Source organism: Zeugodacus cucurbitae, chromosome 4, assembly GCF_028554725.1.
Source record: "Zeugodacus cucurbitae isolate PBARC_wt_2022May chromosome 4, idZeuCucr1.2, whole genome shotgun sequence".
NCBI lineage: Eukaryota > Metazoa > Arthropoda > Insecta > Diptera > Tephritidae > Zeugodacus > Zeugodacus cucurbitae.
In genome coordinates, this window is record NC_071669.1 from 39,303,867 (window position 1) to 39,319,042 (window position 15,176).

The 15,176-nt window shown below is 36.8% G+C and overlaps 1 protein-coding gene across 5 annotated transcripts in view; it reads right to left on the reverse strand.

Moving 5' to 3' along the window:
- Positions 1-15,176, reverse strand: part of LOC105214398 (bifunctional heparan sulfate N-deacetylase/N-sulfotransferase) — a 190,400-nt gene that overhangs the window by 46,961 nt on the left and 128,263 nt on the right. For all 5 annotated transcript variants that reach the window (XM_054228624.1, XM_054228623.1, XM_011187783.3 and 2 more), the window contains one exon: positions 3,903-4,106. In XM_054228624.1, coding sequence (XP_054084599.1) covers positions 3,903-4,106 — 204 coding nt within the window. The remainder of the gene's footprint in view (positions 1-3,902; positions 4,107-15,176) is intronic.

Below are 15,176 nucleotides of genomic sequence, written 5' to 3' on the forward strand. Positions count from 1 at the left end.
CTCCAGTCACTCCCACAGCCAGGCAGGACTCATGTTCGTTAATAACGGCACACGAATGGAAACTTTAAGGCAACGCCTGTGTGTGTGTATATGTGCTTAGTGGCGTGCAACTGACGGCTTGAAGTGCTACTGTCGTCAGCATCAACACTGACAGCGCCAAGTGGTTGAAGGACTTACTTTACTCTACTTTACTTAGCAATGAGTATGCCATGAAATATGTAAGCATTCGTGATGCGTGAATGGAAGGGAAATCTTAAATATATAGCCATGTGTACGTGTGTGTAAATATGTGTGGAAGTGTCGTTCAGCATCACATTGCACTATCATCACTATCGTCACTTGTATTTTCAGTACTCGTGTCATTGAAACTCAGAGCCACTAAAGCTCGCTCAGCTGCCGTGGATAAGGAAATCAAATAGAAAAAAGTGAAAAAACTGGCACTGATATGCTTCGTCAGTGCTGATTGTAGTCAGGCAAGCGTGACTATGATTTGGAGATTCTTGAGTTGAAGCTAGAACAGTGACTAAAATATAGTTGAGGCTATCAGAACTGCTACATATAAGTGTGAAAGTATACTGCCGGTAGTAGTTGAAAATTAAAATATTTTCCGATAAACCAAAGAGAAAGTAATTGATATGTAGAGACTGATATAGGTCGAATGTTCTTACAAGCAAGAGTAGAAAATAATATAATGGGTGGAACATTCCCTGCCTTAAAGGACTAGGTAGAGTGAGCATGAGATATGTTTTTCGTTATTCGTCTGATATGAACTGGATCGCGATTAAGAATATGAAAAAAGAAACTGTTTTAACATAAAAAAAGAATAAAGAAACAAGAACATTTTAAAGAAACATAAATAAAATGTAGCTGCTCATAAAATAGTCCATAAATACTAGGTAAATTTGAATTCTACTCGTTTTTTGCTTCTCTACAAAAGGAACCTCAAAGTTATATAGTTTACTATTGGGTCGTTCACTTCGTAATTTCGTTTTTTAGTGCAATTTAAACACGATTTTTTATTGTGTAAAAAATTTTATGAAATTAAATATTCTTCATTTTTCCTTCTTTCGAGCAAGAAATCGAGTCCTTGCCGGCAAAAAGTGTCCAAATGGTTTTCGACATCCTGATTTGAGGGTAAAGTTCACCCATTCAAAAATTTTACAAAGACCAGAACAAGTGACAGTCCGAAGGTGCAACCCACTGGAGAAACTGATGGATTTTCTATTGATCAAATTCAATACAAATCAGAATTAAACGTGGTAATTAAACGATCCTACCGAGTCCCATCAAACAGACAACACATAACCTTTTTTGGTGACTATCGGCCTTGGAAGTGGTTTGAGCTAGTTTATCGCGTTTAGACCACGACCTGTGGCTTGTAAATCACAGTCGTTAATACGACGAAACAAATTTCGTTATGTAAGAACATTAGGAACACATATGTCAATAAATTAATTCCAGATAGATATCTCTCGAGTTGTTATTCGACGATTTGCATCAACCAACGTCTTTATTTTACCCACACCGGTTTCAAGTGTCCTTCCAGGACGTGGTGGATTCTCAGGAACGTAATTTTGCAAACGAATTTTGGCATTGGCGTTCGGTCAATATCTCCGTATACATAACATAATTTTCGTTGGCTTGAATTGCATTTTTACCCTTTTCAGAATAAAGCATGCCGAAAATGCTGTTTTCTTTCTTTGTCGATAGGGCACCAAAGCAAAACTTTTCAAACTAACCAAAAAATATGTTCAAATATATAACGGCTTTTGTCAACATCTTTGTAATCAAACGAAATTACTTAGGGAACGGTCCAATATATTTTGAATATCACACCAAAAACTTAGCTCACATGGATTTTCTTTACACTCAACTTAATGTTACTCGGGGCGGGTTAATGTAATACAACTTTTTGCATATTTTCCGTGAGACATTTTATACTTATGACTAATTAATTATTATTGTTTGCAAGTATATCAACAATCAATGTGTGCTATAGACATTTAAGCCGATTTCTGTTGACAAAGCAAGAGCAACAACATTGTAATTAGCAACCCCAAGTGAGTTTCCTCAACGCCTCCGGGTAAAATCGAATTTATAGATTCTAACAGCGTCTCTGAGGTCAACGGCGCAATTACAACCAAAATACACACATACACACAAATACATTTGCGACTACAGCTATAGTATTATATTACATCGGCAAGTGTATGCTTGAGTGTATAACTGCATGCACTGGCAAGCGTAGTATCAAGTGACATTCGCAAGCATTGCCACATCCGCACGACCGTGCGTTCGCGTGTTCAACGTCGAGTGTCGAGTTGTACGATCGAATGTTTACAAATTCCATTGCATATGTTAAGGCGTTGTAAAGCTGCATGTACAGTAATTTGTATTTCTATCAATTCCCAGTGGCTGTGTGTGAGTTTTGTACGCAATAAAGCTGCCAGTGTTGTTGTTGTACACATTTGTTGGTCGGTATTGGTTGCGGTTGTTTCAGTGGCAGCCCATTTCTGGTTGCGAAATTAATTCGCTGACTGTTGCGGTGGCAATAATATTCGACGCACTAGCACAGCGCACAGCATACAGCGTACACAACAATAATGATAATAATAATAACAACAACAACAATCAGGCATTTGCTCTAAATAACCGAATGACTGTTGGTAGCAATAACAACCACAACAACAACAGTAGCAAGTTGGAGCACATTGCTATGCGACTCTGCACTCATGGATCAATCAATACCAATACACATATGTATATATGGAGATGCTTATGTGTGGACTGCTCGTGTGTGAGGAGCAGCAACAATGCATAGCGCTGCATAGCAGAAACTGTAATGACTGCTTGGGTATGCAAATGTGGGTCAATGATTTTGAAATTGTTATTTCTTTCGTTTTGCCTCGCCTTAATTTATGTCAGAAGGATCAAGCCCAGATTACTCTCATATACGATGCAGTGCCGCTGGGGGCGATGAGGCGCTCTTATTGTGTGTACATATGTACGGTAATTGGTAGCATACTCTACGGAGCAGCACCACATTAGCATTCCGGTTCAATTGATTTCTCTTCTAATAATGAGCACATGCAACTTGCCACAGTTCAACTAAATTGTGACAAATTTGTGGCAGTATCATAATGATGGAATAATAAATTATGTGAGGTGAGTTAGAGATAGATTTCTATGTGGCAGAGAGAGGAGAAGAGATGAGGAATATGTCGTTTGGATTGTTTACTGACGTATCCGACGTTATATTGGTGGACGCTTCTTACATTTATGGTGGTGAAAATGGAAAACCGATTGCACGGTGAAAAGATTATACGTCGGGGAATAGATATCAAAACTCTTATCGTAATAAAAATGTATATATTTTACTATTGAGCTGCTGCAAAATGTCAGTTATGACATTTCCATTGTAAAGTTTGAAAAGTTGTATTGCAAATACAATCAGAACAGAATTGCTTCAGCATTCATCGACTTCTACAGATCTGTACCATAGCGTCTCTTTCCCGTTCTCAGACCTCAAGAGAAAGTTGAATGAAAATCGTTTTGTTCTATTTTAAAACAAAAGACCAACCATGACATCATATATAATAGTTCCAAAGGATCACTATAATATTAGCGGGATCGTCTTCGATGTCAATTATTTTGAATACTAAGACCGAATTTTTCTAAAATAAAGGGATTTTCTTTATAAGAATAGGAATTTTTCAATCTAACTGTTAAATATTTATGTAAATTGAAGCAACTTCACATATTGAGCTCAGCTCCCAACAACAGCGATGAGTTAATAGTTAATTTTGAAATTATTTAAAATAGTTTTGAGATGAAAATCTTTATATATTAGGCTATTAACTTGAATTATAAACTTTATCACTAAAGAATGGACCAGTACTCACTTAATTCGGTTATAGACCAATAGCTCGGCAATATCTCGCCCGAGTCCTGAGTAAGTCGTCTCAACGAACACCAACACCTTCGGATCGATGCGCAGTCGTGCCTCTGAACGATGATCGGGCGCTCGTGATGATTCTCGTGTGTGCTTCCCGCTAACCATGCGACAATTGATGAGTGGGGAGGGACGTGTGTCACGCTGAATTAAACTGCAAAGGCACAAATGTGAAATCAAATATTATTAAATTAAAATAAATATGAGTGTGTAACGACTGTTGATGCAAATCGACATAACAACGGCATATTTGTGTTATGAGAAAATGGAGATATGTACGACTGTACCACAAAATAAAAATCTAGTTAATTGCAGGTGCGCGTGGGCCTATGTAAACAGTAAAATGTTAATGAAAAACAAGTAAGGAAGGGCTAAGTTCGGTTGTGACCGTACATTTTATACTCTCGCAATTTACTTATTTAATTTTAGTAAGATTATATAATAAACAATTTATCCCACATATTCGTCATATATATGGTATAAAGTCTATTGAAAGTTGGAAACCCCAATTACATATTGTAAAGTAAACTATACAGGTCGACTTCAAAGTTCTGGTATATAGGAAGTAGGCGTGGTTGTGAACCGATTTGGTTTTTTCACAACATATCATTGGGATGCAAGGAAACTATTACAAACCAAGTTTCATTGATATTGGTCGAGTATTTTCGGAGATATGGTTTTTGACCCATAAGTGGGCGGAGCCACACCCACTTAAAATTTTGTATACCAATTTGGGTGAAACCCTTCTGTACCTTCTTTACAATGACATTTAAGGTTTCTGATGTTTTCCCTTTCTGAATTAAAGCATTTTTAGTAGTTTTCAACATAACCTTTGTAAGGGAGGTATGCGTGGTTATAATCCGATTTCCTCTATTTTTGGACTGTATAAGGTAGTACTTAAAAGAAACGATTCTAGAAAGTTGGGTTCATATAGCTTAAGTAGTTTACGAGATATGTACAAAAAACTTACTAGGGGGTGGGGCCACGCCCACCTTCCTATGGTGCCAAGAAAGAAGTGTGCCAAATTTCATCAAGATATCTTAATTTTTACTCAAGTTACAGCTTGCACAGACGGATGAACGGACAGACAGACATCCGGATTTGAACTCCACTCTTCATCCCGATCTATATCTAACTCGTTTAGTTTTGGGTGTTACAAACAACCGTTATGTGAACAAAACTATAATACTCTCTTAGCAACTTTGTTGCGAGAGTATAATTATGCAACCCGAATGCGAATTATTACGAGTCGTTCGAGTTTTCTAGTTTATAGTATTACTTTCGTAATCTTTACAGTATTGGATTAATCATTTTGGGTTGTTTATCTATAAAACATATTTGATGGCCTTCATATGCAGTAGAAATAGAAAGATATTTCTATATCCAGCATGATTACTATATACTATTCAACTGAGTGGTACGACCTGTGCAACCAATATTGATATAATATAAAGGTTCCAGTCTAAAATGATTAGAAAAATGACGGGTTTACAATGGTACATGCGTAATGCAAATATCCACACGAATATACATATTCATATGGTAAAAAGAAGATGAAGAACCACTTGACTAATGCCTTGGTATATTCCTGTAATGAAACACACTTAAAAAGAATACTGAAGAAATCAAATTTTAGTATTTCTGCCAAAACAATGAGAACGTCAAAGGAACTTGATGTAATTCTTGCTCTTCTGTTCTTTGATCCACACACAGTTCTTCATTAAAGCAGGGATAGTTTCATACCATCTATTCGTAGCTGAAATGACATGTATTATCCAAAAATATTTATGTTGCCGGGATTGCAGTCCCTAATTGAGTATAAATCCGAGACCGTTCTGAGAGAGTTTCACACTCTAAAAGCGTGCGACCAAACACTATTTCGAAATACTCCAACCTTTGGTGGTAAGCATAAGAAATATTTTGACTTTTAAGTAAACCGTTCAACCGTTTGGTGTCTATGGAACAAACGATATTGGGAACTCTTCTATCTAGAAAAATGTTCTGTGCGAAGCATTATAGGTAGGTGGACGCTAGAGCCATTTGCCACATTGCATGGTCAAGTGTTCATCTAAGCCATTCGTCCTGTCTTCATTAAACTACTTTTGTGTTCACCCAACAAAAATCGGCATAAAGAAAGACCAGCGTTGATAGGAAAAGTGGCACACATTTAAATCAAAATGAATAGTCCTCAAAGGTCTGAGCCCGAAAACCCTTTGTATGAAGCACCCTCTTAAGTTTCATCTTTTACACTATATAGTGTTCATATACCTATGTATTATATGTGTATAATTACTGCAAATAATTTCCCCATTGGGTCGCATTAACTCTTTCTATATGCTCAAATGTATCTATGGATGTATGTAAGCAACGGTAATTGCGTGTTGTGTCGCTTAATTTATGCGTGAGTGTCGAAAGCTGTTGTTTTAGAGTTGAGTGATGAGATTGCCTTTTTCCTGCGTTTGCTGGATAAACAACAACACCAACAACAAATGATATCAACAATAAAACAAAATTGTTTGTACACATTTGCATAAAAGTTGTCGAGCACACACGCTCCCACACACGCGCACACGCGCACACGTACACACATGGATGCGTGACACGCGACATGTCAACACGGCGAACGAAGTGGATTCGCTGAGCGGCAAGCGACTGCCCGGAAATGCAATTACTCCACAACTAAATAATAAAAATAAAATATAGTAAAAACACTGCCGAATTAGCATAAACCTGGCAAAGTTTCGTGCACTAACTGCCGTTATACCCGCTACTGTACAACGGCATGAACGACCATTGGAAGGTGCAGCCAATGCTGAGTGCTGAGCAGCGGCACAAAGGGAGAGAGCTTCGACATTTTGTTGTTTTTGCTGTTTTTGGCAGCAATTTCTCCTTTTGTGATTTTATGCTTTTATTGCCTCATTTACGGCGAAAAGCAAACTTTTGCGTTTTTCGTCATGTTTGCCATTTGCTGCGTGTTATTACGAGCGGTTGCGATGTGTTGTGTTGTTGTTATGTTGTTTTAACATAACTGCTAATGCGGTTGCATTGTGCTCTCTTTATTTAGAATAACCGTTACACCTCTCGTTTGGGTGCAATGTGCGCATGTGTAGCCGTGACTTTTCTGCGATTCTTTGTATGTGTGTGTGTAGTGTCGGCTTCCGCACTTTGACACCTGTTTCGGCAAGTTGGTCTACTCCTTCTTGCTTTTCGCTCGCTCGAAATGGGTAATGCACCTAATGTTTTTGTTTTTGCAGCACCTTGCGTTCTGTTACAACTCGGTGCTGCGCAAAGTGCGAATACAAGCGCTTATTCTACTGTTTTTTTGTGAATATGTGCGTTTGTACTTGCTTTTATGCAAATTTTTGTTAATGCAAATTCATGGCAAAAACTTTTTCCTTTTTCACTGTCAAAGTTCGCAAATGCCCCTGTACGTGTAACACTTTAGAGATATAAAACAAAATTCACCCGCCAGCAGCTGGTACCCAGAACCCAAAAGGAAAGTTATAATCAAGTAAAGCCGTTTTTCGACAGTTCCTTCTACATTCAATCCTGAACGTACGAATAAAAAGCGTAATGGAGGTCTCTTCTTATATCAGGAGATAAATTTAACTTAAGGCACTCTCAAAAGCAGTACGGAATATGGAATATACACAGACATATTAAATCTCATCCTCATTCTTATAAACGAGAAATATGTTCTATAAATGTTGGTATCAATGAGCGTTCTTCTTCTTATTTACTGGCGTAGACAAAACTTAAGCGACTATAGCCAAGATAACAACAGCGCGCTATCATTTTTCCTTTTCTCTATTTGGTATCAATTGGAAATACCAAGAAAAACCAGGCCCTTCTCCACCGGGTCTTTCCAATGTAGTGAAGGTCTTCTCTTCTCCTCTGCTTGCATTGCTCCTTTCTCTCGAAACTTCCTAATGTCGTCTCATGGGATGTCTACATCGTGTAAGCTTCTGCAACATAAAGCAGAGCGGAGATAAGGGACTTGTAGAGTTTTGTTTTGGTTTATCGTGAGAGGACTTCACTTTTCAATTGCCTACTTAGTCCAAAGTAGCGCCTGTTAGCAAGAGTGATTCTGCGCTCGATTTCGAGGCTGACATTGTTGGTGTTGTTGATGCTGGTTCCCATGTAGACGAAATTATCTACGACTTCAAAGTTCTGACTGTCAACAGTGAACGGTGTCCAGCAGGGCATGCTGTGCGTGTGAGAGTATGTCTGTGCGTTTGTGTGGCTGCCAGCCACTTCATAATGTTGACAAACTGAAAAGTTTTTAGTACACATATAAATAACTCACTGAAATTAAAGGAAATTGAATTAAATCAAGAACACTAACAACAAAAAGCACAAAACGCCGAGAGACATTGCACATTTACTTGAAATATTTTCAGCTACAGGACAAACTCATCAGCCATTATGGCAGGAGTAACGGTACAAACACAACGGCATAAACAAAATTGCGTTAAAGTAAAAAGTTTGTTATCAAACAATAATTACGTTGTTGTTGTTGCTGCTGCTGATATTTACATAATACAATCAATTGCTGATGATATGCGTGCTCGATGATATGAGTTTCCTGTTAAGGGAAAATAAAACTTTACGGAAAAGTTAATATTATACGAGCACTTTCATCTATATTGATATAACAATAAACCATTTCGGCTGCTCATTTGCAAAGCATTTTCTGTTGAAATACGGTAAAACTTCTGCAAACTAAATTCAATTTATGCTATTGTTGTTGTGAAGAGCTTAGTTTTTCATGATCCCTTTGCTGTATCTTCCTCAATGGTCAATAGGGCCTTCGAACTGTTGTTGTTGAACTCACAGTTGACTCATTGGCGGTAGTGTTGTAAGCGGGGGAGAATTATGCTTCCAAAATCTGAGGAATTGGTTTTAGAAGGACAGCAATGCATGAGTTATGTCAAGAGGAAATCGAAAGAGTCAGTACTAGCAGACTTATTGAGGGGAATTACTTCACATACATATATCGACAAAGTTCTGTCCTAGTGCAGTTCCAGTTTTCGAGATATTTGATATGAAATAACAAGATATATGTAAGTCAACTTGGATCAACACGAGATTTTTTTGTCAAATTCACACTTAAGTTATATAAAAGCATCGAGGTAGAGCTGTTGACAACCTTAAGGCCTTGTTTTCTCTTCAATTAAATTTTGAAGAAGTCTTGTTTTTGATAGATTAAAAAACTTTCCTTACATAATTTCAAAAATACGCTAAATTATTGCAAATAAAAACAGCTGCGCTTGCCAAAAATACATTAATTTGCGCTCTAACCCATTTGCATATGAGCTTTTAATTCACTTCCGGTTTCTTTAGCAGTTCACATTATCAAAACACATTAGCAGATCTTTAAAATACAGTTATGTCTTTATTTTTTACATTTACTTTTTCATTTTTTTTTTTAGTCCACTCAACTTTGGCAACCGAAATATGAGATGGAACGTCTGCCAGGCCATCTGCATATGCATTTAGAGCAATTGCACCACCTTCGGGCCTGCAGGCTAGTTGTGTGCCAAAAACAATGGCACTAAGAAACATCTACTGCGATGGAAAAGCATGCAATATATTGCACTAATGTATATATCAGCACATTTTATCTGCTCATATATATATATGATGTTTGAGTATACTTACTTATATCTCCAAGAGTTCACATTGTGTTATTAAAATTCAACATAACATAATATTTGGAGACAAAAAGCGCTTCAATGCTCTTTGCTGTTGGGGGAGCCAAAATATTATTCAGAAGATAGAAAACAACAATGTTGGAGAACATTGTGGGAAGCAATACAAAACTTTGGCATCAAATTTCACCGTTAGCATCAAGTGAAACGAGTGCAGTGTCGTAAAAATAAAGCGAATGCAGCATGCACGAGGACACACGAAGGCGGTTGGTTTGAGAAGTTAAGTTCGTTTTAATAAAAGTTATTTATTTTATTTAATTAATAAGTACGAGAAATTATTTGACAGAGTTTTTCTCAAAATTTGGGAAAAATGATTTTTTTATTTAGCTTTTTTCTTTCATTTATGTAACACGCATTCAATTCTTGCATGCTCAAAAATCCTTGACGTCAAAGGATAGGTTCGTTAATTGCTTTAATTTGTGGAGAGGAAATCCTAAACAAACTCAGTCGGTACTCTTTCTAATTGAAAGTTAAAATATTATCGGTCCATAATTTTAGAAACTAAAATAGAGCCATCACCATACATAGTATGCGCTGCAAGTCATACAAATTTCAAATCAATATTTTTGAAACTGTATCTCTAAAAATTAGCATCTGCATAAGTTAAGGTAAGTTACCAACAAAACAATTATTTTCTATTATACATATATACATGCCGAAATTTAGGTTGAAATCTAAGAGAGAACGTCTTTCTGAAGTCCACAACATTACTTTGTTTCGGGACTGAGAAATATTAAAATGAATGTGATTGAAAAAAGGCAGTGAGTCCGATGAAGATAATATTAAGGCAGTGCAGGCCTTACAGCCTTCAAAATATTGTTTTTTTTTGTTTTAAATTTCTTCCAAAACTATCCAAGAATATATCTTTAAAATTCCAGAGGCCAATTGGACATGTTTTCGAAGCTAGAGCAGTTTTAGTGGCCGAGCGTCGAGCAGGTGCGAACGCTCAGGCAGACCTTTAAAGCAAGTTTTCTCGAGTTTTCATTTTCACAAGTGTTAGAAAACGGTGCCGGCGATAGCAAAAAGAATATATGTCCGATCGAAAAAAAAAACTAAGTGATCTAGCTTCAGTATTAAATTATCTTCTATTTGAACTAAAAGTTGGACAAAAGTATTATTTAAACTACTTGTTTTGCAACTTAAAGTAAATTTGTTTCTTAAAAAAGTGAATTTTTTTTTTCAAACTTCGAAAAAATTTGGAATTTTATAACTTCTTTGGTATTTTTTTAGTTCATAAAGAAAAGAAACTTGTAAACATTAAACAAAAATTTGGTTCGACTGTTTCAGATGCATCACACGACCTCCATCACCGGCACCGATTTATAAGTGCAGACTCCAGGCGCTCCAGAAAGATGCTTACCAGAGAACTGCAAAACTCACTTTTTCCTCGAATCAGCTCATACGCAAAAGTTTCTATTCAATTCCAATCACTGAGCGAAACACAGCGTTGAGTAAAAATCAGCTCATGTTGCCGCACCGCTCATTCGCGTACAATGTGAGCCTTCGGTCCGAAATGCTTTGCTCACGTTTGCTCACTTCACGAAATGTTAAGCTCACTTTCGCTCAGTGATTGGAAGTGAATAGAAACATTTGCGTATGAGCTGATTCAAGAAAGAAGTGAGTTTTGCAGTTCTCTGGTATGTATATTGTTTTTGTATGCTTTATTCGCGATCAGCTTATGCATCACATACATTGCACTAAGAATTTGGTACACATTGTGTTCTATTGTTGAGTTTGCTCATACCCATTGAGTTTACTCATAGGCGTTGAGTTTGCTCTTTTGTGTTTTTGTTTTCATTCAACACGATCATTGTTGAGCCGAATGAGCGAACGCCTGAGTAGAATAAACTCAGCAAGCAAACGAATTTACCGCAATTGAGCTGAATTTAGCTCAGTAGCGAAAACATTCACGAATGCCAGTTTGAGCGCTTGAGCCGAATGGGCTGATAGTTCGGGTATAGTTGGTGCATGAACATTTTTGCGCTCATCGGAAGCCGTTCTCTGATACTTCCAACTTTGAAAAAATTTCAATAATTTTTAATAATAAATATTGTTTTTTAAGCCTTAAATATAGTTCACTATCGTCTTAAAATTCCGTTTACCGCAATCATATCATTCCCTTTCAAAAAAAATTGCCAAAAAAACGCTTCGCTTTCGGCTTCTAAAGCAGACCTTAAGACCGAGGCCTTAAGGTGATAATGAAAACCCAGGACTACAAATATTAACTGATGAAGCAATCATTGACGATTTGGACAGTAATGAGAGAGTAGATGATGAAGAGGCTGAAAATGGGGTTGAAGCTGTAGATGTTGCTTTTAAGTGGTTTAAAAGACAGGACACAAGTTATTTTCAATCAAAATTTAAATTGCATAGGTATTGCGTAATTCATTATTGTTATCTAAACGACGCATGTAGAACCCATTACATAATAAAAATTTATTGAAATTAAAATATTATTTGTCTTGCTTTGACTTGAATTAGATTTTCCGGAATACCCCTTATTTAATTTGATCCGGATAATCGGGATTCTACTGTAACTTAAATCACACCATTCAGTGGTTCTCACTAACCCTAATATTCCGTTATCTATAAATATAAAAATCAATTCCTGTTCGTTAGTCTCGCTAAAACTCGAGAACGGCTGAACGGATTTATCTTATCTCGGTCTTGAAATGTTCATGGAGGTCTAGCGAAGGTTTAAAAGGTCCTTGTTTATTTACGCACCACAAAACAAGACAAAAAATTATGTTTATGAGAAAGCTTTAAGTTGATTAACAGACAGTATCGTAACAGTGTGTGTCTGTCAATATCAAATTTAAACTTATAAATAGTTAGTATGTCAGGAAAACTCTGTTTTGTAAGTAAGCAACATGATGTGTCGAAAATAATAATAAAACTTTATGTTCCATTCATTAAATGTTTATTTTGATCAAATACAGATTCTTTTTAAGTTTATTTTATACAAAAGTTTAGCTCTTTTATTTATTGATTAAGACAGTACGAAGTCTGTTGGGTCAGCTAGTTTCTAATAAATGGATTTTATGTAGGGTTTTTTGAAAGTGCATATAGAAAGAAGGACCGCATCTTACTTAACGACACACTCAACATTAACTTATCAAGCAGACAGGCGCGGTCGAAAAAATTAGAGCTTGTCTGGCATTACAAATATAAGTCATCACTTATGAACCTCAGGCCATTTAAAGACCATAAATTAAAACATCAAAGGAAGTATTATGCGAATATGATATTTATTCGTAAAAATAAACTAAACTCAATCACAAATCAAACCATAAATTTTCACTAAGTCGAACTCGGCTATGTTCGTTGATTTTACATATTTATATTTACGATAAAATCTCTATGGCACAAAAAGTAAACAAAGATATATTTTTGTCTTCATTTTAAGCTCTACTTACTCCCACATATACATAACTTATATACAGATGTATATATTCGTATGTGAAATTTGTCGACCAGAAAATATTTAATATCAACAAGTAAGGAAGGGCTAAGTTCGGGTGTAACCGAACATTTTATACTCTCGCAATTTATTTATTTAACTTTATTTATATTATATAATACACAATTTGACCCACATATTCGTCATATATATTGTATAAAGTCCATTGAAAGTTGGAAACCATAATATTAGGTTAGAAGCGCGAGGTCCTCGTGTTCGATATATGGGGCCTTAAAAACCTATGGTCCGATTTCGGCGATTTTTAGAATGGGGCTGCCACACTATTAACATAGAATTTGTGTAAAGTTCTGCACCGATATCTAGTGAAGATACTTTATATATTGTAAAGTAAACGATTCAGATTGTCTTAAAAGTTCTGGTATATAGGAAGTAGGCGTGGTTGTGAAGCGATTTGGCCTCTTTTCACAACATATCATTGGGATGTAAGGAAACTATTACAAACCAAGTTTCATTGAAATCGGTCGAGTAGTTCCTGAGAGGGTTTTTGACCCATAAGTGGGCGACGCCACGCCCATTTTCCATTTTGTAAAAAAATCTGAGTGCAGCTTTCATCTGCCATTTCTTATGTGAAATTTAGTGTTTCTGACGTTTTTCGTTAATGAGTTAACCCACTTCTAGTAATTTTCAACCTAACTTTTGTATGGGAGGTGGGCGTGGTTATGATCCGATTTCTTTCGTTTTTGGACTGTTTGGAAGTGGCTAAAACAAACGACTGCAGAAAGTTTGGTTTATATAGCTCTATTGGTTTGCGAGATATGTACAAAAAACTTATTAGGGGGCGGGGCCACGCCCACTTCCCCAAAAAAATTACACCCAAATATGCCCCTTCATAGTACGATCCTTCGTGCCAAATTTTATTTCCATAGCTTTATTTATGGCACTTTATGTGTTTTCGGTTTTCGCCATTTTGTGGGCGTGGCAGTGGTCCGATTTTGCTCATTTTCGAAAGTTTCATCAAGATATCTTAATTTTTACTCAAGTTACAGCTTGCACAGACGGACGGACGGACAGACAGACATTCGGATTTGAACTCCACTCTTCACCCTGATCACTTTGGTATATATAACCCTATATCTAACTCGTTTAGTTTTGGGTGTTACAAACAACCGTTATGTGAACAAAACTATAATACTCTCTTTAGCAACATTTGTTGCGAGAGTATAAAAAGCAAGCAGCTAAAAATAAAAAAAGTCATCATAACGTTCGCCTCACTTTCTCCTCACCGGCACGCACTTCCTACCAACGATCACACCAACAACGCACTTTATCTTCGTTCACTTAAAATCGTGTGTCAAAAACTATTTGATGTCCATAAAAAGTTGGCCAACTATTTTAAAAAGCTTATAAAACTATTTGTAAAAATGCTAAACAGCGAGAATAAATTCCCCAAAGCAACCATAAACAAGGCGACCGAAGAAGCCAAGCCAGACTCGCAAAAGCCACAGACAAATACACGCGCAAAGAGACTCACTCACTAGCCCATTTAATGCTTTGAAGTTACATTTGCATGTGTGTTTCACGTACACATGTGTGTGTGTGTGTGTATGCCCTTGGTGGGCGGTTGATGTGGCAGAAGAGTAAATTTCGTGCATAAATCTTTTCGCTTGAAATTGCACATAAATTATCAGCGTAGATGTTCAAAACCCAAGTGCATATCTGCATGCGCATGTGTGCGTGCTGAGGCGAGTGTGAACTGATGCCGGTTGGCATACACTGGCGCACTCATACTCTTTAGTCGTATATATGTATATTTTGTAGTTGCAAGCCACGTTTGAGCGAGTCTTTTGGACTGCAGACCAAGTATTGTTGTGTGAATGTTGTGTTGTGTGCTTTCTTCATGCGCTACATGCCACAAATACAGTGACAACAAATAAGTGCAACAACAAAAAAAATTTTGAATGTTGAAATTATTTTGGTCTTTCACGATGCTTAGCGCTGGTGGTCTGGTGCCGTTAAAATCTTTGACTTTCGAGGAAACTCAAAGCTGGTCTCGAAGTCGGAACAGTAAACTCCAAAAAGCGGACAGTAGTTT